This window comes from Alosa pseudoharengus, unplaced genomic scaffold (genome assembly GCF_046254945.1).
Source record: "Alosa pseudoharengus isolate Yale_2024_CS ecotype anadromous, Long Island Sound unplaced genomic scaffold, YU_APseudo_1.1 YU_APseudo_1.1_scf_5, whole genome shotgun sequence".
NCBI lineage: Eukaryota > Metazoa > Chordata > Actinopteri > Clupeiformes > Clupeidae > Alosa > Alosa pseudoharengus.
Window position 1 is genome coordinate 25,864,240 of NW_027468837.1, and position 23,545 is coordinate 25,887,784.

Sequence of the window (23,545 nt, forward strand, 5' to 3'; positions counted from 1 at the left end):
TAAGCTTAATAACAACAATCGCCTCACTACAAACTTGGAAATTATGTCTATCACAGGGTAACTGGGCGATGGTACGTTTTTTGGGGGTGGAAGTCGTCGAATCCTAAACAATGACATTTTAATTTCGAATACTGTGAAAAATGAAAAGTTAATGAACTAAAATAGTTTTAGGCTAAATGTTTTAAAGAGTGATGCAAATGGCCTAAATTGGGAAATCTGAATAATGTACGTCCGTAGCATATGTGGTCTTCAATTGGACCTAAATAGGCTACATTACCATCACTGGATAATATATAAGTAGCGATATGAGTAAATATTTGTTATGCCCAGTACACATCTCCATCGTCACATCGTCCATCTCACGACCAAACGCTTGGGGTCAGCAGTAATCATTTCATAGTGGATGCCATACCATTGGATCATTACCATCGAAGAAGAAAGTGGGAAGTGACGACAGAGGCGCCAAAAATCAAAATTATTTCTTCCAGCGGACCATCGGCTGCAGGTAATGAATTGTTGTTGAAGCGGTCAGTGATAAATGAATTATTGTCAATTAGATTTGAGGTCTTTGGACAATGGCACATTGTGCTGGGACTGATGGTAAGCTGAAACGTTGGTGGCAAAGAATTTCAAATGTTTTGATTGCATGCTAATCATTAGCTGGCGCAAGCTAGCATAACCGACACAAATTCTTGTTGCTCTTGTTAGCAAAGTTGTTACGATACTGTTGTTCCTGTTACTGTCAACATGACACGTGCAATATAGATAACGTTACATCTACCTTCAACAGTACAGTTAAAAGATAGCTCTGTCTGCTTTCTGTGCAGAGTCGTTTTATGAATGATTTTAGGCATTTGTTTACTTGGCACGAACAATGCAAATGACTTAACGTTAGCCAAGTTACAACAAGGATGAATGCTGTGCAGTATATTTGGTATCCCATTCCCATTCCCTATAGTCTCAATCAGACAAATGATCGACATAATTAGTTTTCTTTCTCTGCATGTTGGTGACGTTAACGTTCAGTTTACCCTTAGCTCCGTGGAGTGTGCTTACTGTCCATAACGTAGAGTGGGTGTGTGGTCATATACTAGGATGTAGAGAGCTACCCGACACATTATTTCATACAAGCTTACGTCACAGACCACTTGGAGGTGCAAACTGAAACAATATCGGAGTTTTGGTTGATTTGATCATCAGTTAACTTCGAAACAGGGACTTTACTTTGGATATACAATAGCAATACATCATAGGAGTGATTAACGTCAAAACTCTAGACTGGAGTAACTCAACATCTGACACCTCCAATATATTTAGTTCTAAAGACGTCAAATAGCCCATTATAGTTCCCAAATTGATAGCCAAGGAGCCAGAAGTGAACACACATGGATAGCTATAAAACTGGGCTTTCATTATACAACTAAACACAACAAAATACTTTTAGAACCCTTGAGGCAGCTCCTTATGTGACCTCAATGGCGATGCAGCGTTTGTTTGCACCAGAGAATGTCTTCAAAACAGCATGGCGTACGTTGTTACCGCCTGGTTACCGCCTCAAAACGCCCACAAACTCCCGTATGTTTGTGTAAAAGAATAGGTTTATCAAATTAATAGATAAAAAAGGTCATAAACTAAAGTGTAGAGTACTCGAGAATACTAGGGGTTAACAGTGCACAAAAATCAGGTTCGGTGCGTAGCACTATACCTCAGTTTTAAAATCACGTTTCGGTTTATTTTCGGTATGGTAAGCCTGTAGGTACGGCAAGCCTAAAATTCACTGACAATATTGCTGATGCACAACGGGAATAGAATTTTGAAAAGGTTTCAAATGTTTTTTGACATTAATTGACTAACCTGACATATGGTCTTTCACTTAATGTTTGTGTGGTAACTCGAATTTGAAGCATACTGTTGATTCAAGACCTCTTGGTACACATCTGTATCGAACCTAATGCCCTGTACCTAAGCGATTCAGTACGAATATGTGTACCTTTACACCCCTAGAGAATACTCGTTTGTCTTCTTTGCCTTTTTCTTTGCCTTCAGTACCTTCTTCGTTTGTCTTTGCCTATCATCTTTCATCTAAACACTATACCTTTAACCAAGCTATTACTAACTTATAATCCTACTCTTCTCTGAACTGATGTGGCCTTCTTTTAAATGTGTTTCCTCACAGAGGCAATGTGTGACAGCGCAAACACGTTCCCGGTTTACAAGGCGGACGCACTAGTCCAGTTCTTTCGTGCAGAGGTACTTATTGGTCAAGAGGCCAAACATTTTGCTAAAAGTGATATCACACCAACACCCAAGGTAAGTAAAATGTTCAAACCTTCAAATACGTCTCATGGCAACAATAGTTATTCCACGTTGTCTCCTTTAACCAGCTTAGACTTCCTGACCTTTTTTGATGTTTGCCATCTCATTTGCATTTTTTGCTTCTCTAATTGGACTGTGATGATTGCCCCTTGTGGCTTTATTTATGATTTCTTTTGGTCAGGTAAGTAGTATAATTGTGATTATGGGTTAAACTGTCTTTGCAGCCAGATGTCATACAGCGGCTATACATGAGGGTGCTGCAACTGGTATTTCGCATCAAGCCGGAATCCCTATATCTGGTCAGTGTCTTTTAGTGGACTATGCCTGCATTACTATTTGCCTAAATGAGTTAATATAATGCCTAAATGAGTAAATAATAATGTCAAAGTTCTTGATTGATGATTAGTGTGGATGCAAAAGAGTGAGGTGTGACACTGTCATCTTTTTGTGTTTCTTTCAAACAGGCACCTTTGTCTGAAAACATCCAGCATCCTTCACTATATGAAGGGGCTGCCCCAATCATGAATCTCTTCTTGCGCATGTGAGATATTTCTCTGATTATGTGCCTTTGTGTGTAAACACTAGGCAACACAACTGTTAATTTAGACATTCTGTTCTTTTTCTAAATTAAATTAATTTAGTTTTGGGTGATTGTTTTCATCCAGTGTTTAGCTTTATAATTTCTTTTGTCATATTGGTGCATCATTTCTCTAGTGTGTAAAAAGTTGTTTCTTTGTGTTTCAGGCGCCAGTTCTTGCCAATGTGCCATGTGTATGATTTCTCACTCAGTGACCTGCTTACTCCCAGTAAGTCGTTTAATTGTTTCACATATATCTTTATCTGTGTCGACCATTTGCATTTATTCATTTAGCAAATATTGTTGTCCAAAGTCACTTATGTCAACTATATTACAAGGGATTACATTGTCCACGGAGCAACTTGAGGTAAGGTGCTTTACTCAAAGGCACGGCGGTGGAAGCTGGGACAACTTTCAGGCTAATGCACGCTATCCCAGCTCCTTAACCACTACACTACCACCACCCCAATTAATTGGTTATTTTCATGAATTACCCTGTGATTAATGTATTTCACATGTTTGCATTGCAGGGACCAAGCAGACCATCACTGTTATGAGTGGCATCATGAATTTCCTCCACTTCCGGAAACAGAGGATGGAAGTGACTGCAGCACACCAGCAGAGCTTTGTAAGTCCTTTCTCAGTGCTTCAGTCTGCTGCACAGTGCTGCTTTATTAGGGAGCAACATATATATATTGATTGACATACAGCTGACAGATGACTAAATCGTCTGATCTCCATGTTTTGTCACTCTGTTTTAGCGGGAGAACATGGATAGGCAGAAAGCCTGCACACAGGGGATCAAGGATGCAGAGAGAAGAATAAAGGAATTGACGTAATTTTGTATTAATTAATATATTTATTTGTTTACCTATTTATCTGTTTATTTGTTTTATTTGTTTGTTTATTATATTGTGCTATTGACAAAATAATACCTAAATATTACTGGAGACAGCAACTATATCTATAAATAGTTACATTATATGAACATCATTATTACTAATTAGTTCATTAATTTAATGTCTTAGTACTAGCACTGTTCCTTGTATTTATTCATAGACATATACACTAGATGTCGCCTTGACTACTGCTGTTCATTGGAACGAATGCGTCAATCGAGACGCCATCTTGCTTCAGTGATCCACTCCTCTATAATGCATTAGCGTCAATCTGGGCAAAGATCTAGCGAAAATAAAATCACCATAAATCGTCAAAATCTCAAGCAATTATCTAGTTTTTTGGGTTGTTCCAACTGACAGGCATGTATTTATGGTTGAGTCTAGAGAAAACTAAGCTTAAGACGATAATAAAGATACATTTTACCCGTCTAGCCCCATAGACTCCCATTCATTCTGCACTAGCTAGCGGCGGCCCCTAGAGGAACAATGAGTAAACTGCAACCAGGTTCGATACAATGAAAGTAAACAGGCTCTTCTAGACAGGCTCTGGTTGAGGCCACATACCCCTCGTCTCGTTTACTCATGTAAGTTGTAATCTCACCAGAAGTTGCTGTAGATCTGTAGAACATTTACCTCTGCTACTACATAGGCTACGCCAGTCGTTACTTTTATAATCATGGGTCAGTGCGATGGGCAAACGAGATGTAGCTGAATTCATAAATGACAAAGCCATGAGAGGTGATTTTCTTACGTTTCAACAACAAAGAAGCCGATCTGCCATCATTGTGAGAAGTTCCCAAATTTGTCGCTAATCGCTAAAAAGGTTTTCTATCGCTGGGGATGGCCAAACGTCGCTAAATAGGTAACGCTGACAATACAGGAGAACTAGTTTAGCGCTTCAGATCCCTGTACAAAGATGGCGGCGGTGTTGACGCATGCTGAGAAGCAGAAGGCGACATCTAGTGTATATATCTATGGTATTTATTATTGTGCACAATTAGAAATGGTGTTCTTTTTTAATATTTTGCTGTTGTGCACAATTAAAAATGGTGTTCTTTTTTTAATATTTTGCTTCTCTTGACAAAGGACCATCCCTCCTGAACAGCAGGCCGAAGCTAAAGAACTGGACAAAGCTCTAGCTGAGCTACATGAGAACACAGCACAGGCGTATCAGGAAGTGGTGAGTAGGGAACTTGTATGCATACACGCATGTGTGCCATTTTTAGGTTCTATATGTAGTCTGTTCACACACCGTGCCACCATTGTCCTGCACCCTCAGACCCTGGCATAACTCTGCCAAACTGCACATGTAATACTGGCTGGAGAGTTCTCATCCTCACCTCAATGTATCAGAGACTGTCTGTATGTATTTTCCAAAAAGGGCAAACACCAATACAGACCCCAGCACTCTGGTGTGGGAGGGTAAGCTTGAGGTTGTGCAAGAATTTAAATACGGAGTGACCTTTGACTCACAACTCAGCTTCAAGCAGCAGGCAAAAAAACAAACAAGGAACAGAATGAAGTTTAACCTGTCCAATTTTTTAGACATAGAAGAAACAAATTAACCTTTAAAGCGGCTAGATTATATTTTATTGCAATGATCATGTCACTTATGATCTATTGCATAATGAGCTGAGCGTCGGTTTGTAAGACAAGCCAAGTTTTAGATAGAAAACTCAAAAGATTCCACCACTGGCCCCAGCCGTGGCGCGGCTGGCTGGGGCACCTGCACCGTACGCCGGTGACCCAGGTTTGATTCCCGCCCCGTGGTCCTTTCGGGTCCCACCCCGACTCTCTCTCCCACTCGCTTCCTGTCATTCTCTACTTAAGGCATAAAAGGCATAAAAAGCCAAAAATATATATATATATATATATATATATATATATATATATATATATATATATATATATATATATATATATAAAAAAAAAAAGATTCCACCACTGTCAGATTTTGAAAGAACTGTCAGATTTAAAACGTTTCATTGTCTGGCCCAGTGTTTCTCAAATTGTGGTCCGGGGACCACTGGTGGTCTGCGAGCAGACGTGGTGAAATATAATATAGATCAGTTGTTTGCCATATTGAACCCACTTGTATGTAAATCCAAACAGTTCTGCAACACTGCTTATGTAAGCTACGCCAGTAAATCATATGAATCCCCTGACAGCTGACACAATAAGCACGGTTAAAAGACAAGCAAGGTTGTTCAGTGAGTAGGCCTACTGTTTTTTTTATCTAGGTGGTCCGTGAGGTTATTTTTTATTGGCTTTTTTTTTAATTTTATTTTTGTATATATTTTTTTTTTTTTTTTTTTTTTTTTAAGTGGTCCTTGGTCTGAAAGTTTGAGAAACACTGGGCTAGCCCCACATTCACTACAAGATTGTATTATAACATGCTGTATTTTCTTATAGAGCATCTCAAACCTGGAATACAATACCAAGTGCAATACATGAACTGTCAACCCTTACCTCATTTACCGAACACCTAAAAACATGGTTACCGGAAAACCAAAACTGCTGTCATAACTCTGCTTAACTTATTTTTATTTATCAGGGTCCATCAACCTGCCCAAGGGACTAAAGATGGAAATTAGCCAATGGCTACAATCTTACATATTTACATTTTAATGTTTATTATTATGTGCTGTCCCTTTTTTTAAATAACTAAATTACAAAAATTACAAATTTATATGTGTGGCTTGGCAAGTACTCACTCACACACATCGTATGTTCTGTTGAAAGACTAGTTGTAAATGCCTAACATCTTTCCTCTCTCTCCCCACCCAAACAGAATAACCTAAAAGCTGAAGTCAGCGATGGAAAGAATGAAAATAATGAGCGGATGCAGAAACTGGTTTGTCTTCAAATACATACATACCTCTTGACGTATCAGCTGACCCTAGGTCATATCAAATGTGGATGTGGACCAGGGGCCTCTTTACAGAACAATATCCTAACCGCTTGTCCTGTCTTAACTAAAGTTTCAGAATAGTTAGGGAACATGTTTCTGTAATACCAAATCCTAAATGCTATCCTAAACTATGATAAGATGTGAATTCAGAGTTAGGACGTTTCTGTAATGAGACCCCAGGTCTTTTCTCAGTTCTATCTGTACATCAGCCAGTTATCTCAATCTTAGTCCTGTACTCTACTGCACACCAATAAAAAAGGCATTGTGGTGTTGCTGTTCTCACTTGTGCCATTTTGTCATCCTCTGTGGACAGAGTCAACTGAAGACAGATGTCAGTGCCCTCAAAGAGGCCATCAGCAAGCTCAAGTCCCAGATTGTGGAGTCGCCTGAGGACCTCAAGAACGAGATGATGAAGATGAAGGAAAACATCAAAACCATCAAAAATTCTAAAGTACGTAACTGGGACTTTTGGTGATCAGTGAACCCATTTACTCCTAAAATGCCTGCTAAAAACGCCTATAGAATCCTATGGCATTCTAGACTAAATAACCTTATTTCCTGAGGGTTTTCTGAAAACATACTAAAAATTGTCAACGTCTACCAAAATTTTATATCTAAGCCTCTGTAGCACCTAGAAACATGAAATAAAAAGCATGCTGCGCTACGCAGCATCCAGCGGGAGATTCAATGTTGCACTATGCAGCATCAGGCGGGAGATAGAATGTTGAGTCATGCAGCATCCAGCGCGAATGGGTTAATTTGTTGTGTAAAGTGTTTGTGAGTCAAAATGTGCATATACTGTATTTACCGTATGACTTTGCACTGTTGAGATTTTCTTCAAAATATCTTTGATCTTGATGTAAGTGATTTTTAGAATGCAATTTCTCACATAAAAATGTACTGACAAATTCAAAATGTTCAGGAAGTTGGTCATGCGACTTTCTTTTGCCTATTGAATATATACCGTCAGTGAAATAATGTTTCCATTACATTATTGTGTGTGTGTGTGTGTGTGTGTGTGTGTGTGTGTGTGTGTGTGTGTGTGTGTGTGTGTGTGTGTGTGTGTGTGTGTGTGTGTGTGTGTGTGTGTGTGTGTGTGTGTGTGTGTGTGTGTGTGTGTGTGTGTGTGTGTGTGTGTGTGTGTGTGTGTGTGTGTGTGTGTGTGTGTGTGTGTGTGTGTGTGTGTGTGTGTGTGTGTGTGTGTGTGTGTGTGTGTAGGAGCTGGCAGATGAGAAGCTGGTGGAGTGGCAGATCAGTGTGCAGGCGGTGGAACAGAGCAAAGTGGAGATCCAGCTGCTGTACAAATTGCTGCAGGACCTCCAGACCAGCATGACCAAGGCGCACCACCAGCAAGAGGAGGTGAGGGAGAGACCGTCTGTCTGTGGTGAATGCAGGGAGGCCTGACGTATCAACGGGGTGAATGAGTGTATGTACAATATAATTGCATGCTGCTAGTGTGAATAACTGTGATTTTGTGACTAATGCTCTCCTTACACTGAAAGACTTTGCAAAGATTAGGAAAATAATTTTGAAAGACTACAGCCTCATGCCCCTCACATCTAAAGACAAGTCATAGAGTTTTTAAGTCACAGACTAGTCACAGACTGATTTTGCAACGACTAGGGATCTTGCAGGGTCACTGATTACAAGACTGCAACTAGATTCCTTTAAATTATTTCCCATCGTGCACTAGATATCAACAGGAACTCAAACGATAGCCTACTCATATCAAAGTTGTGTTTCAGCAGCACTGTTTCATGTGACATCCCTAACAGTTGTTCTGTTCTGTGGAATAGCCAACTAATAATATATAAGAAACTAAATAACAAATAATCATATAGGCTACAGCTACAACTTTTCCCCTTCCTGTTTGGTGTTGGAGAGAGTTCACTATTGTTTTTTATATTGTTCTTGTCACCATTTTCATGAGCCACAACTAAAAGACTTGTGATAATATCTAATGTTTGATATTGTCATAACGCCAAAACTAGAAAAAGACTGACTTCAACTGACTTAAACCGTTAAGATTGGCACCTTACACTAAATGATCTAGTTGAAGGGAGCGCACCGCGGCTCCAGTACAACTCCCATGATTTCTGTCCGACTTTGGAAATTTAGTTGCCGACTGTGAAATCGCACGAAAATCGTACATGTAAGAATAGCACAACTTGTCAACCAAATTGACTTCAAGCCGCTTTAGTGCATTGGCTTGAATCCTTTGTTGACAAGGTCGGCTACCTTGTCGGAAGGTCGGCTACCTGTATTTGCCAGGGCAAACAAGAGGACATGAGACTGGTGCAGCAGGCTGCGTTGCCCATGGTGCCTTTGGGATCGGGTGTCCATCTCTCTCTCTCCCACTCGCTTCTTGTCTCGCTCTTCACTGTCCTGTCACATTGAAGGCAAAAAGCCAAAGAAGTATATATTTTAGTGTGTGTGTGTGTGTACAGATCCAACAGTTGGCTTCTGAGTACGAGCAGCATCTGAAAGAACTGAAGGCCGTGGGCGTGGAGGAGGCCCAGCTGAAGAGAGCGCACGCCATGAAACAGGACAAAGAGTCTAAGCAGCAAATCCGCCGGCAGAAGAAGAAAGAGATGAAGGACCACCACCTGCGCAACATCATGGGGTAAGCACTGTTGCCCTGGAAACACATACTCCATCAGCAGAGCAGAAACAACCCAGGGGCAGCAGGTATTCTTTTCATGCACTTTGGAGGCAACTGAACAGCCTGAAGGCAGAGCCTATCTACTCAAAATACAATGACTTCTGGTCCACACAGTTGGCTGGATAGGCCAGTCATACAACACAAAAGTAAGTGTGTGTGTGTGTGTGTACCTGCCCGCTCCCTCTGTGCTGCAGGGAGTATGACCGGGTCCATCAGAAGCGAGAGGAGGTGGTGGAGGAGATCCATGAGCTGAGAAAAGAGACCCAGAAGCTCAAGGCCAATATGCAAAACATGAAGGACACCTGCAACAAGGAGATCCAGAAGGCACAGGTACCACGCACTACCTCCGCATCTCCACTAGGTCGCAGTGTAGTCTATTATGAGATGCCACCAAGACCCATTGACTGCTGCCACTAAGATATAAATAAAATTAAAAAAACTGATGTGATTTCGACAGTACCCTGTTAACATAATGGATTAATAAGGTTCTGACTCATGAAATTATGATGAGATTCAAGAAAAAAATTGTTTAGTTTAATTGTTTGGAAAAGACCTAGATATGGATACAAGTTGAAGTGGTTTGTTTTGCAGCAAGTTGAAATGTCTGTCTCCCCTCTTTTTTTTCTTTCTCTTTAAGACCCTCTACGACCATCTGTTAAGCAACCTGGATCAGTTCCACAAGCGCATTGAAAATCACATCGTTGAAGGCAGCGCAGATATTCACAAAATAAAGTCAAATTTCTAGCTGTATTTTTCTGTTACCCTTCCTTACCGTCTGTTATATATTCTGTCCTGTTGTTATGTTGATGTAAGTTTGATTGATTGATTGATAAATGTTGTTATTAAAGACATTGAAACTGTCCTCATGATTTTGTTGCTTATTTCATAAACGTTAATACCTAGACTTCAAGTAGCCTGCTGAAGATATATTTATTGTTTTTACCAATCAGTTGACGTTTAATGCTTGTTTTGGTTTTTGGTGTGAAACACCTCAGTGGTGTAACTGATTTGAGTTTTCAGAATTATACTTTAGTTCTTTTGCTAAAAAATATTTTCAAGATGTAAGTGGCTGGATTGGTTTCCTTTAAAATACTATCAGTTTAATGCGCTCAAGCCTACTGCTACCTGCTGCTGCTTGCAGAGCCCAAAGTAAGAGCGGTAGACTCAAGCTTTCATTTTCGATTCTTCAAAATCATACCGTTTACAAACAGGTCACATGTTCACTGATTAGCTTAGCTCACCATTTAGCCTACCCACAGACGTGGTTGTCTTGGCCACCACTCGTTTGCAATCTTTCTTTTGCTTTACAGTCTGAAACATTACAGGTTTTGGATAACTATTGAGTCGACACATGGATGAGGTGGATGAAGTACCGGTAAGTTGTGGATGGCAGAAACACGAGAAATGTCAAGTAGCGATAGCGATTTCTAGAGTGAGACACGTAGGCTATTTCGAAAACGCTTCATTTAGTTTAGAGTTATAACTAGCAGTTAGGTTTTGAATGTAACGTGTCCTCGTTCTTTAGTAACTCTTTGTTATGTTTTTTTTTTTTCAGGATCTGTATTTGTCAGAGGATGAACTGGGAGCCGCTTCACCAACTGCGCCTCCTGACATTGGTTCGCTATATGTTAAACTCCACTGGCCTGAGGTAGACCTACCAAAAAGGTGGGCGCATATGCTTCAGAAAGCTCTCCAGTCGTGGTTTAATACAGCTCTAGTAGATGAAATGCACATCAGCTGCAATATTCATAGACTAGAGCCTTTGGAAACCCCAGGTTGTGCAATGGCAAAGATAACACCTTTCTCAGGTAAGGATGTCTGGACAGGTTTTTTCTTGTAATCTAGAGGCTATAGCGTATATTTTAATTAACTGTCAGGCCTAACACTTAAAGCCGACAGAATTATTAAATGCAATAGCAAAGTAATCAAAGACAACTAAGTATTTTTTTACTAACTTAAAGTTAATTTGCAACTTTGTCTTAACAAGTTCCTTCCTCACATGTGCAGCTCTTGATGTTCTACTGAGCAAGAAATCATCCAGTCTGACTTTTAAAGACTTGAAACAGACAGCTGTTGTGCACTTTTACAGTAGTGTTCAGATGATCAACGCAGCTGAAATTTCTACTGCCACCGAAATAAAAGATCCCACATATTCCGCTGGTGAGGGGTCCCTCTTTCAGGTGATGAAATATAGCAAACAAGATGTTGGTTTTCATCCATGACATAGCCTAATTACTCTACTTCAAGTGAACTTCATCTGTTTTATTCACTCTCTTATCTAGATCCCAATTAAGGTGAACGCAGTGGTGGATGTGCAGAAATGTAGCTCCCAGATACAGGCTGAAGTAATGGAGAAGTTTGAAAAGCACAGCTCAGGGACACATTGTCTATCCATGCAGGGGACCCTTGAGGAGGTCAACATGTTCTATGCAGAACTCTGTCAAACAGTCATGCAGAAGGAACATGGTGAGAATGATGCGTCACTTAGTGCAGCTCCTATTGAGACACAAGCCTCTGAAGAGGAAGGGTCTCAGGAAGTGAGCTGCCGTGCCCCCCTCTCCCTGTACCGGGCGGCCTGTCAAACATATAGAAAGGAGATGGACTTGATAGAGAGAGAAAACAGTGTGAGGATTCAAGCAGAAATTATTCTGAACTTCAGAAACAGAGGAACTGGCAGGGATATGAGATCGCAAGCCTGCGAGGACATGACCAGACTTCTTCAGAACTGTGTGGAGCCTCCTCGCTCTCGATTAGACCTTCCTGTAGGCACAACTATGACCAATTCAGAATTCCTTGTTTCCAAAAAAGATGCAAGCTCTCACTCGAGGGGTCTTGATTGTCCTCAACTTGATTGTCCAGATAAAACTGAGCACATTTCTGAGGTAGTATGCAGAGTAAAGGGGCAAACTGAGGGAGATGTAAAGAACCACGAGAGTGGCCAGCCAGTAGGAGTAGACATGTCAACGGGAGTTTTGGAGACAGGAAAAATGAAAGAGTGCACGAGATCAGGAATGCAACAAGGAAAGAAGGCAGACTTGACTGCAGTTGGCAAGCCTGGTGCTGTAGCCAAAAGAGCCACCTATCCTACAGGGAGTCTTGGAGACGGCAACATGTTCATCCGCAAAGAGAACGAGAGTCTGCCAGGCTTTCTAGGTCATGACACCCTTGTGATCGATTATGATATCCCAAGTGCTGTTCAGACTGTAAGTTGACTACTGTATTTCTGTCCTTTTTCTTTATTCAGCCATGTTGGCATTAATTCTGGTATATTAAGACATGCAATGACTTAATGGAAGCGTTTAATCACAGGAATTTCACATTCAGTAAACAGGGCTTTTCCACCCTCAATGCCTTTTTGCTTAGAATGATCATCCCAACCCAGGAAAGCCGTTTGATGGTCTCCAAGTGAGTGCTTACCTACCAAACAGCCCTGAGGGACGACAGGTGCTTGAACTCCTGAAAAAGGCCTTTTCACAGAGGCTTGTGTTTACTGTGGGGGTATCCAATAACACTGGAAAAGATGGATGTGTCATCTGGAATGGCATTTCTCACAAGACAAGCAAATATGGAGGACCTTTGAGGTAGATGAAACCTAAATGTTCCAAATCTGTAACTGATGTTTTAATTGCTTTAAAGGTAACATTACCTAAACTTTGGCTTGAGCTCCTTTTCTGTATGTTGTGGTTGGATTTCTTAGAATTCCTAATTGAGTGATATTCAGTATACATTTCCAATGACTCCAATGTTCATTCAACAACATTTTTGATCATGATGAAATGGAAATTCAACAGATGTTTTCATTCTCTCCACAGTAATGGCTACCCAGACCCAGACTACATAAAGCAGGTTAAGCGGGAGCTGAAAGCAAAGGGAATTGAATGAATGAATAAAGCAGCAGTGGTATGGATGGTGGACTTGTACGTAGGCATGTTCATCATGTACATACATCCTGTGAGCCATGCATGACCCTCACTGTTATCTGTATATGAGAGATAAACTTATATGTCTATTATGTATCAATAAATTATATCAAGATATATAAAATAATGTTTTAATAAATTACAACAATTGTGTCATCAAAGTTTAGTATTGTTGTATCAAGTGAAATTGTACAGATTGGTCATGGTGGTGAAAGCAGATTTATGTTTATGATAATTAATTGGCCTAACCCAAGGAAAATTTGTATCCAAACAGATAATTTTTACAATGATTTCCATTATGGAAGAGTTAAGTATAAGTATGTATAAGTATACATTATCGTGAGGGAATCCCGTGAGGGAAATTTGGTCTCTGCATTTATCCCAATCCGTGAATTAGTGAAACACACTCAGCACACAGTGAGGTGAAGCACACACTAATACCAGCGCAGTGAGCTGCCTGCAACAGCGGCGCTCGGGGAGCAGTGAGGGGTTAGGTACCTTGCTCAAGGGCACTTCAGCCGTGCCTACTGGTCGGGGTTCGAACTGGCAACCCTCCGGTTACAAGTCCGAAGCGCTAACCAGTAGGCCACGGCTGCCCCAAGAATTTTTTAATTAGAATTTAATTAGAATTTTTATTTAATTAGAATTTTATTTTTGTTTCTGTGATATTATCTTTGTCCCTGGGGTAATCATTGGTGCAAGTGACTGTTTATGATAGTCAGTGACTTAATCAAGGCAGTCAGTATTCCTCTTTAGTTTCCCCAATAACAAATTTGAGTGCAGGAATAACCAAAGAGTGCTACACTCTAAAATCTTTGGGAATAACTTTCTCCACTTTGGCTGGCGAACCTACAGTCCTCTTGAACAAAATAAAGATAACTGTTTCCTAATGGCAATTGCAACTTCATAAGGAGTGACTGAGGAAGCAACTCAAGATAAAAGTCCTGAACCTATTTTGCTCTGAAACTGAAGTACTTCCTTCCAAGCCAGAAATTCCAGGGGCGAGTTGTTCAAAAGTGATCTGATCAGGTTTCAGCTATTTTGAAAATGGTTGTGCATAGAAGGGAAAGGATTCAGAACAGATCACATAATCCAATCTTGTTTTCAATCTATATCGATTTTTTTTAGTATGCTTTGTTAAAAATGTTTTGGAAGGATTGAGATTCATTTTATTTTTTTTATTTTTTTCTGATCCCATCAGAAGGATGAACAGGATGTGTTACAGGCGCAACATGTAATAAAACATTAAAATTGGTCAAATAATATAACATTTTTGTTATGTATTTGCTCTTGATGTTGCAGTAATAAATAAGAAAAGTGTAATTTTATTTATTTATTTTTATTGTCAATTAGATGGTTCTGACTGTTTAAAAAAAGAACTGGCAATGAAAGGGAATGTTTGTATTGTTTTATTGTTTTCTTTCTCATTAGATAAAACAGTTAAAGCAATACATGCATACATAGCCACTAGTTATGTTTTGATGGAGTCCCATAGAGGCACTGGTAATCTGGACTTAATCCTGAAAATGTGTATCTGGATTAGGGTGATCTAATCCAAAATAGCAATATAAGTAAAGTGGACTACCTGATCTTGGATAAAATGTGAGTTTTCCAAATCCGGATCATTCATATCCAGATTAAACTGTTCATCAACTGGCCCCTAACATAATTATTCTGCACCTGCATGTCATTTACTGTCACCTGATTGGGAAACACTGCACCAAGGATGTCAGTGGGCAGTTAGCAGTACAGTGTTGGCTTATGCCTTTAGTCCTGCACCTCATAACCCACTGTGTGACTGAACACACAGCATATGTTTGTGGTGAACTTCTTGACAGTTTCACTTTCATTCAGTTTCATTTTCAAGGAATAAGAAAGGTGTACTTCCTCAGATGGAATCAGAAGAGCTTGAAATGGAACCGTGTGGGTCAGAAGTGTAAGTCTTTTCTGATAACATAATTTCTGAGTCTTTGAGGTTTTTTTGTTGTGTAGGCTACAAGTCTTTAATTTTACAGTAATATACTTCATAACTGATTATTAAAATGTAGGAGTTTGCTTCAATTCAGACAGAGGCACAATTAATGCCATATTTTGTTGGATTTATCAACCCTTTCCTTTCATCCAACACAACTCTCAGTTTGCTCTTTACCTCAATTTACACTTCTCAGCACTTGTGTAAGAACATCACATGAAATATAACTTTCAAATTCAAAGTAGCACTTCTGTAATGAAGATACTTAATTCAGTCATTGAAATTATCCTGCAGAAAACAGAGCAAGTACTAGGAAAATAATAATCAGAAGTAATCCCATCTTGCTTTGTGTCTATTGGTCACTGAAATCATGACCACATATTTATTTTATTTTCATAGGTCTCATCATAAAAGGTAAGGATGGATCAATTAGTGGAGCCAATGGAGACGGATCAGGCACTGAGAAGCGTGAGTGGCCTTGTTTTTAAAGGCCATCATAATAATCTAGAAAATGTAGAACTCAGGGACAAGTATGTATACAGTAAGTGGGAGATTAACCATTCCCCTTGTCTTCTTAACTAATCCATGAATCATGTGCACATGAAATCTCAAGCATGGATGCCAAATGAATAAAATAAACCCACCAATTACTTGGGCCACTAGGCTGTGCTATATAAGCTCTTTTGTACTTACAAATAGAACCTAAAAAAGGCTGTTTCTTTTGATTCCTTGAGAGGTGCTGAACCTTCATCGGGGCAGTGATCAGAGTGTTAAAGTGGGGACAGTCAGTGTATTGTTGCTACTAATCTTGCTTGCTCAGTTTTGTCTTCTCTGACACGGGTTTAGGCAGAAGTTTATACAGCCTGTCCGAAGTTCAAATATTTAGAACTCAACCATATAACAAGCAGAAGTTACAAAGTTATCAAAGTCACAGAACCTGTTTTACTGACACTTGCTGCACACTCAGTTCCCCAGAAAGAGCCGTGTTGCACATAATGACTTTTTGGCCTCTCCTACTGTCTCATGCTGATCAGGATGTGGAGATGAATGAGGATGAAGGCACAACCAGTAATGCTCGCAAAGGTGAACAGGTTGGTCCACATTTTTTAAAACACATATGTTAATATCTGCTCTGATGTTGTGAAGAGGCATACAATACACAACTCACTTTGACTTCAACTGAAATGTGAAATGCTGCCAGGAAAAACATATCATGAATTGCTTGAATGTAGATCTAATAAATTTAACATTCAGAATAATTCCTTCTTATCATTCAAGTTCACGTTCCCAAGGGTAAAAGCTGTTTATAGGATTTGATCCCTTTTTGATAAGTGTTTTGGTTTCTTAAGGAGCTTGCACACTGCTCCAATAAACTCCAAAATTCTAAAGTTTTACTCAATCCAACATGGGAAAGTTTGTAAGGGTGCTGCACTCCTACAGTAAGTTTACATGAGAATGGTCATATTGTAAATGCTTTTTAGAAAAAATGGAACCACAGTACTGTAATCGAAGAAATCAGAAGAACATTCAATGATAAAATTCCTCAAGATGTCAGATAACATTTCAACTCAGTTGTTGGTTGTTGATTGAACTGCATGATATTAACCTTATTCACGGCAATGCCAATTTCGCTATTGCAGCCTCTCAGATTGACGTCATTCAGAAATGCAAATTTAGCATAAACAGATCATCGGTACTGGATGGAGCCATACGTGGCTTTAAACGACCATCTTACAACCCAAATTATAGCATCAGTGTCATTTTTTAAGATGGGGAATGAAGAAGGGTTACATGGAGTTTTCTGTGATATTTCACAGGCTTTTTATTTTGCAAATAACACACACACACACGTTACCTTGCACATAGAACAATCCTCAATCACATAACATTTAAAGAAAAGTTGTGCTAGCTAGACTATAAAATATAGGCCTACAGTAGGCTAGTTGGTAGGGTAGGCCTACATGTAACCTTTTTGTTTGTGTTGCAATGTAAAAATATAGTATGTTCAATGTAAAGTGTCATGTAGCCTACAGTGCATGTTCCATATGGTTTAAGTGTAAGCTTTTTTCATTTGCATGTGCAAGAAAAAAAAACAGTGTGCATGAGCTTTTCGTGCATTGCAGGGAAAAGTAGGCCTAGATATTATCACGTGCCAGCTTTTTATTTGTAAGTGCAATCTTTCTTGATGTAGGCTATACAGGACTCATCAAATGGTTGCGTTAGTCTTCAGGTAGGCGCAGAGCGCTACAACGTCATGTCGTCACACGGTCAGTCTTGTGATCGCAACTGCTTCCACTTTCGTTTTTGTTGTCTTACATTTTCGCGACGAAAGGCGGGCAAATTCTGTGAACATGCGTGTGTCTCTTGGAAAAATCCAAATGGAGAAAATTAAAGAACCATGTTACATAGTGATTGTCGAGTATTTGGTGTTTTAGTGGTAGCCTCTTTCACCTGCGTCACAGGTAAGGAAGACGAATGAAGTATCGTTGAATGCTGTCAAGTGTAGGCTTACTATGGCCTATTGTGGAGATAAGCTGTATGTCACAGATGGTTGATATGCGGGGTTTTTTTTTTATCTTAATAGTATTATACACTATTACGTATTTCCAAATACTTTCACATTCCCTTGGGGTTGTGGGAATAGTGAATTGAGTATGACGAGAGATGATTATGCGAGTTCCTAACACATCTCTTCTCTACCATGACTGTCAAATGTCTTTGACCCCCCCGATCATCATTTTCAAAGATTGTGTGGAGTCTCAGGCTTTCCTGAGGACACAGTAATGAACCCAGAACAACGCATGGGTGCATCAGGCTCAGAGGATGGTGTATGTATTTGATGTGGTCATTTTCCTAAGTTGTCAGTGTGTCGTTTCGTCTTGTAGTGGTGACACACAACTATTATGTATACAGTATACATTACTATTTTATATACAGTATGATTTATCTATTACATCACCTATGAACACAAACATCTTTGCATTTATTTATTCCACGCATTTTACAGAATTTATACAAAGAAATCTATTTGTCATCCATGACTAAGTTGTATTATACAGAATACTCACCATATCACCTTTTGTGCAGGAGCTGTACTTGTCAGAGAATGACCTGACAGGCAAAGTACCCTCAGCCCCTCCTCTGGCTCTGGGCACAGCTGTGTTACACGCCAGGGTGAAATGGCCAGAAGGGCATATACCAAGGAAGGACTTTGCTCTAAGGAAAGCTCTTCAGACATGGCTAAGAAAGGACTTGGGCTCTGCAGTGGAAATAGAAGGCTTGCAGCTTGAGGATACTACGGAGTGGGCTACGGTTGAAATATATCCATCAACAGGTTAGGTTTGACATATCTTTTTAGGTGTCCACCAAAATGTTGTGTTCTATAACATGTTGTTAGCCTGGCCATCAGTGTTGGGAAGTAACGGCATACATATAACAGGATTACATATTTAAAATACAAAATGAGTAACTGTATTTAAATACGTATACATGTGGTGTATTTAGAATACAGTTACACTGATAATTTTAAATCATTCTAACATATAGGCCAAGGCTTTTCAAACTCAAATTATTATTTTTTTTTTAACCACTAACTATGTTGCCTATATCTATCTCTCAGGTGGCTCCTGTCTCTTTCCCTCTGTGTTTATATTGATAGCCGAAATGAAAAACCTATCAGGGAATGTAGAATGTGAAATTAGTTTTGTTGTAGGTCAGGGTCTATATCTAGCCAGCATATTTTAGGCCGTGTTATAATGTGACTAGTGTTTGTATTAATGTGAACTATATATGGGCAGCGTAATTATTAATGCATAAATGTATAAATACATTTTAAATTTAAACTGAAGTCAGTAAATCACTTGCACTACAAAATTTACCATAAAGACATAATTTGACAATGTTCTTGTTTTAGCTCTTGACATAGTTCTGGACCAGCAGTTTGCACAGTTAAAGTTAAAAGACTCCCGAGTCATCACTGTGGAGTTTCACAGAGACAATTCACAATCAGTGACTTCAATAAAAGACCCAGAGCAGCATGCAGTAACTGAGACAGCCACCTCTACATCAGAGGAGGTAAGATGTCACAAATCACCCAGTTTGTGCAGTATGTCTGCTATGTTGCAGGCTCAATGCTTTTATCACTGCAAATAGTATAATCCCATCCATTTAGGCTAATAGAAATTATATATACTATCAATAAGATCCTTAATTTTATCATATTGTTTCAAACTTTGAACAGACATACAGGAGACGCAAAACAGGAGATGTTTCATTTGTCTGATGTATTCTTTCCCAGATCACTCTCCCAGTGGCCCTGACCATGGCAATTGATGTGCAGAAGTTGGCGCCTGACATTCAGGAACATTTAGTTGAAAAATTCAGCAAATTCAACTCAGGTGCCAACACTTTCACAATGTCAGGAAGTTTACCAGACGTGGATGAATTCTTCACAGAATTCTGCAGCACTGTAAACCCCAAGACAAATGGAAGGGGCAGTGCTTTACAGAGCACACTATCCAAGGCGAACCATCACATGACAGTCCCCCTTGCTCATTATTGGTACCTGAATCAGGTGCACAGAAAGGAGATGGAAAGGCTAAAGCAAAAATATAGAGTCAGAATCCACAGTGACGTCTCTATGCATGTTGAAGCTGACAAGGGTGCCACCAGTGACTCACTAGCAAATGCTTGTCAGGAATTTGCTGAACTTTTCCAAAGGTGCTCTGATAATCTTGAGACCATTTCCCTACCAAGTGTGCACCAAGATCCTAGGGTCATGATTGATTTCATGAAGGACATTTTGAGAGAGGAGAGAAAGTTAATGCTCAATGTGTCCGCTCAGAACTGGAGCCTCTTTGGGCCAGAAGAAAACATTTCCACAGTACAGAAAATAATGGATGTAAAAGCCAACATGGATGATCCCAGAGTGAAGACCAAAGGAGGCAATCCCAAGAGTACAGCCTCCATGGAGCTACACAAAGAATCTGAGGGGAATAAACCAAGACAAGTCCAAATGCCTTATGCATCTGTCCAGAACGTCGAAGAGTGTGTGAAGGTCCATTATCCTACTGCAGAGAAGCCCCCCAAGAAAGTGTTGCTTAAAGAAGTTAAATCGGATGCTCTCATTGACCCTCTTTTGACCGATGGGATTCTCATGAATGACATCCACTGGGGGATAATGACGAATACTTTCAAGATGCAAATAGAAAGCATTAAGACTAGATTTGGAGTGGCTCTGAAGGAGAACAGGTTAAAGGACAGTGTTACAGTCAGAGCTGTAGGGAATCGTGCGAGTCTGGAGGTGAATGCTCTCAGGGCATTGACGTCTCTTTACCAAAAGGTTGTCACGAGAGCTATGTGCTGCCCTTTGCAAAATGTATCCCTCATTCAAACAGAGATGGTAAAAATGTATCTAAGTGACATCCGTGAACAGAACCCATCTCTTGCTGTCAAGGAAGGCTCTGGTAGCAATGGAGTCTGGATGCTGATTGGCCTTCCAGATCATCTACGTTTCGCAGTAAGAGAAATCGAGAAGAAGCTTGATGGACCTGTCTTTGACGAAAAACACAAGGACATGATTGGATTTGACCGACATACTGAATTCCTGAGACCGTTTTCTGATTTACCAGCATGGAATGGATCAAAGGGTTATGAAGGAGTGCAGTGGGGAAAGGGAGCAGCATCTGGGGGGGCAATTTATGAAGATGTTGAAGAGCCAAGGGGAGCAGATAGGGGCGTTTTGGAAGGGGCAGGGAGTCCATTTCTGGGAAAAGAAATATTGAAAGGAGGAAATGGATCAAAGTGGGACAAAGAAAATGTGTGTAAAAAGGTGTTTCAAAAAGTTGAAGGAGACCAGCCAGATGGAATAATGACACACTTAATCAAGAAATCCACACTTCCTGGGTTTAAAAGATGTGACACCATCGTAATTACCTATCATATTCCCAGCGGCATTCAGTCGGTAAGATTTTTAAGAAGTGTCTTATGCAATGTGGCCTGTCATAGATTTGCTTGTACCTTACAAAGTAACCTTGAGAGATCTTGGGAGATTCTTTTAGATACAGAAACAAAAACCCTAAGGGCAGCTAATTAATTGCAATCATCTGGCACAGTAGAAAAAGTCATACCGTTTAAAATAGTGTCACTTGACAAAGTGGTTTCATTGTAAAGGGCTTGGGTGTTTATGCTTAATGTTATCACTTATTAATTCTTGAAATATCACTTCAATTGAGATATCATTTCAATTGTGTGATAAATGGTGTTATATGAATGATTTACATTACATTACAATAACATTCCCTTATTTGTATTTAGAGAAATCATCCCAACCCAGGCAGACGTTTCAAAGGGGCTCACCTAACAGCATACTTACCTGCCATTAGAGAAGGACGGGAAGTGCTTGAACTGCTAAGGAAGGCCTTCAATCAGAAATTGGTCTTTACTGTTGGGACCTCACAAACAAGACAGGGTGACTATGTGATCTGGAATGGCATCCATCACAAGATCAACACTCATGGTGGACCAGAAAGGTACAGTAGGTGATCATTAAAGAGCATGTTGATACTTCATTCATTGTTTCTTGGCAGGATTTCAGTAAAAAGCAAACCCATATAATCTGATAATGACTAATTAGCCTAAAAACAAAAGGAAAAATGTAAACGGATGAATCCTAACCCAAACCCTGAAAATAATTACTATTACAGACATCAGTGTGATTGTTAATTTGATCCTGAATCCTTTATTTTTTTCTTCCTAGTGGCGGCTACCCAGACGATAACTACTTAATAAGAGTAAGAGAAGAACTCCGAGCGAAAGGCATTGAGTGAAGAATCCCACGGCTCAACTCATAACCCAGAACAATTCATTAAAATGCATACTTTTTCATATAATGTACCAGAATCTGTAATGTGGAATTTAAGCTAACATTTTGGGAGGACTAACTAGGCATCTCATTCTTCACAGAGATGTGACCTCTGGACTGTCACCTCCACAACACTAGGTTTAATCATAATAGTAATATAATATGTTCAGATTCAGAGTATATTTTTTTAATATATGTTAATTGTTTGATATGACTTTGATATTGTATCGATTTTACTCTGTCAATAATTACCTTTGGCCAGGAAAGCAACTTATTTAAATAAGCATCAATGTTAATTATAGACAGACTCTGAGCACTCCATGGGGCAACACAGGGTTAGTGTCAGCCGCACATGTAACACACAATAAGGGTTTACCACACACATCAACACGGGGATAAACACATGAGGTAGGCTACAACCAAAGAGACTAACACGCTAACAAATACACAACATGGTAAACGCAAATACAACTACTATAACCGACATTACACATTATAGCATTCACTCGCACTGCATTCTGGGAGACACTTATTCAACATCAGACATATGTACATCCACCAACGCTACAATGTTTGCTTAAATTAAAAATCTATGTTTATTCTTAGTTAAGGGATGTGTTAGTTGTTATAGGCTACTGTCATTGCAATATAAAAAAATGAAAGGAGAAAAAACTCACCTCCACACTTATTCCATACTAATATCTTGTTCACCACTTGTTCACATGGTTAGCCTAACCTACACTATACTTTTTTTTATGGTAGCACATAGGCTACTGTAGGCCTAATCAGTGTGCAGATCTGCCATTTGTCTCTGCTAGCACTACTCCACTGGGATGTCAAAACAGGGCCTATACTACACCTATAATTTATTTTATAAGAATATTCCACCACTCCAGATTTCATATCAATTATAGTAAATATAGATAGATAGATAGATACTTTATTGATCCCTATAGGGGAAATTCAAGGTCAAAGTAGCATACAGACAACATACACACACGTTCACTAACAGCAGAAAAAGTAATTAAAAGTATATAATATAAAAAACACAACTAAGCAATAAGGACTGTAGAAGATAAAGAATATACTAAAATACAAATTATACTAAATAAAACTTAATCTAAATCAATTCTAAAAAACAGCATAGTGGGTGATTAATCAATCAGGTGCGCTTGCAATGAATGAAGCAGGGACTGAGCCTGTGGTCCTCTGTGCATAAGGTAAGGTAGGTGCTCTTTGTGAATGAGTGTCATGGTGATGGTGCAAATGAGTAAGTCAAACAGTGCAAGAATAACGTCTATATATCTATATATAAATAACTATATTAAGAAAGGTATAAGTGTGGTCACAGTTCGGCTGTGGCATGGAGGGAGGGGTTGTGCATATGTGCTATAAAGCACGCAAACAGTGAGGCAGAAGACAATGT

The 23,545-nt window shown here is 39.5% G+C and overlaps 3 protein-coding genes across 6 annotated transcripts; all 3 read left to right on the forward strand.

Annotated features, from left to right (window-relative positions):
- The first annotated feature begins 86 nt into the window (after positions 1-86).
- On the forward strand, positions 87-10,225 carry nuf2 (UF2 component of NDC80 kinetochore complex). Of its 2 annotated transcripts, none has more exons than XM_076268634.1 (14): positions 87-505; positions 2,177-2,310; positions 2,541-2,615; positions 2,781-2,857; positions 3,061-3,122; positions 3,424-3,521; positions 3,655-3,728; positions 4,879-4,972; positions 6,584-6,646; positions 7,017-7,154; positions 7,922-8,062; positions 9,151-9,326; positions 9,560-9,695; positions 10,003-10,225. In XM_076268634.1, exons 2-14 carry the CDS (start codon positions 2,182-2,184, stop codon positions 10,108-10,110), a joined length of 1,371 nt encoding a protein of 456 aa, XP_076124749.1. In that variant the 5' UTR covers positions 87-505; positions 2,177-2,181; the 3' UTR covers positions 10,111-10,225. The 2 variants fall into 2 exon arrangements, with proteins under 2 accessions (XP_076124749.1, XP_076124748.1); XM_076268633.1 differs by lacking the exon at positions 87-505 and adding an exon at positions 514-600.
- Positions 10,226-10,573: 348 nt separating this feature from the next.
- LOC143104307 (uncharacterized) lies at positions 10,574-13,446 on the forward strand. The gene is made up of 6 exons (XM_076268308.1): positions 10,574-10,740; positions 10,921-11,173; positions 11,373-11,545; positions 11,648-12,568; positions 12,729-12,946; positions 13,178-13,446. Exons 1-6 carry the CDS (start codon positions 10,717-10,719, stop codon positions 13,245-13,247), a joined length of 1,659 nt encoding a protein of 552 aa, XP_076124423.1. The 5' UTR covers positions 10,574-10,716; the 3' UTR covers positions 13,248-13,446.
- A 1,756-nt stretch (positions 13,447-15,202) lies between these two features.
- LOC143103877 (uncharacterized) lies at positions 15,203-22,724 on the forward strand. 3 transcript variants are annotated; one of them, XM_076267738.1, is made up of 8 exons: positions 15,203-15,221; positions 15,657-15,725; positions 16,292-16,348; positions 18,345-18,591; positions 19,171-19,331; positions 19,555-21,219; positions 21,573-21,787; positions 22,015-22,724. In XM_076267738.1, exons 2-8 carry the CDS (start codon positions 15,678-15,680, stop codon positions 22,082-22,084), a joined length of 2,463 nt encoding a protein of 820 aa, XP_076123853.1. In that variant the 5' UTR covers positions 15,203-15,221; positions 15,657-15,677; the 3' UTR covers positions 22,085-22,724. The 3 variants fall into 3 exon arrangements, with proteins under 3 accessions (XP_076123853.1, XP_076123852.1, XP_076123854.1); XM_076267737.1 differs by lacking the exons at positions 15,203-15,221; positions 15,657-15,725 and adding an exon at positions 18,004-18,085 and having other exon boundaries at positions 15,775-16,348; XM_076267739.1 differs by lacking the exons at positions 15,203-15,221; positions 15,657-15,725; positions 16,292-16,348 and adding exons at positions 16,387-17,719; positions 18,004-18,085.
- The last annotated feature ends 821 nt before the right edge of the window (positions 22,725-23,545 follow it).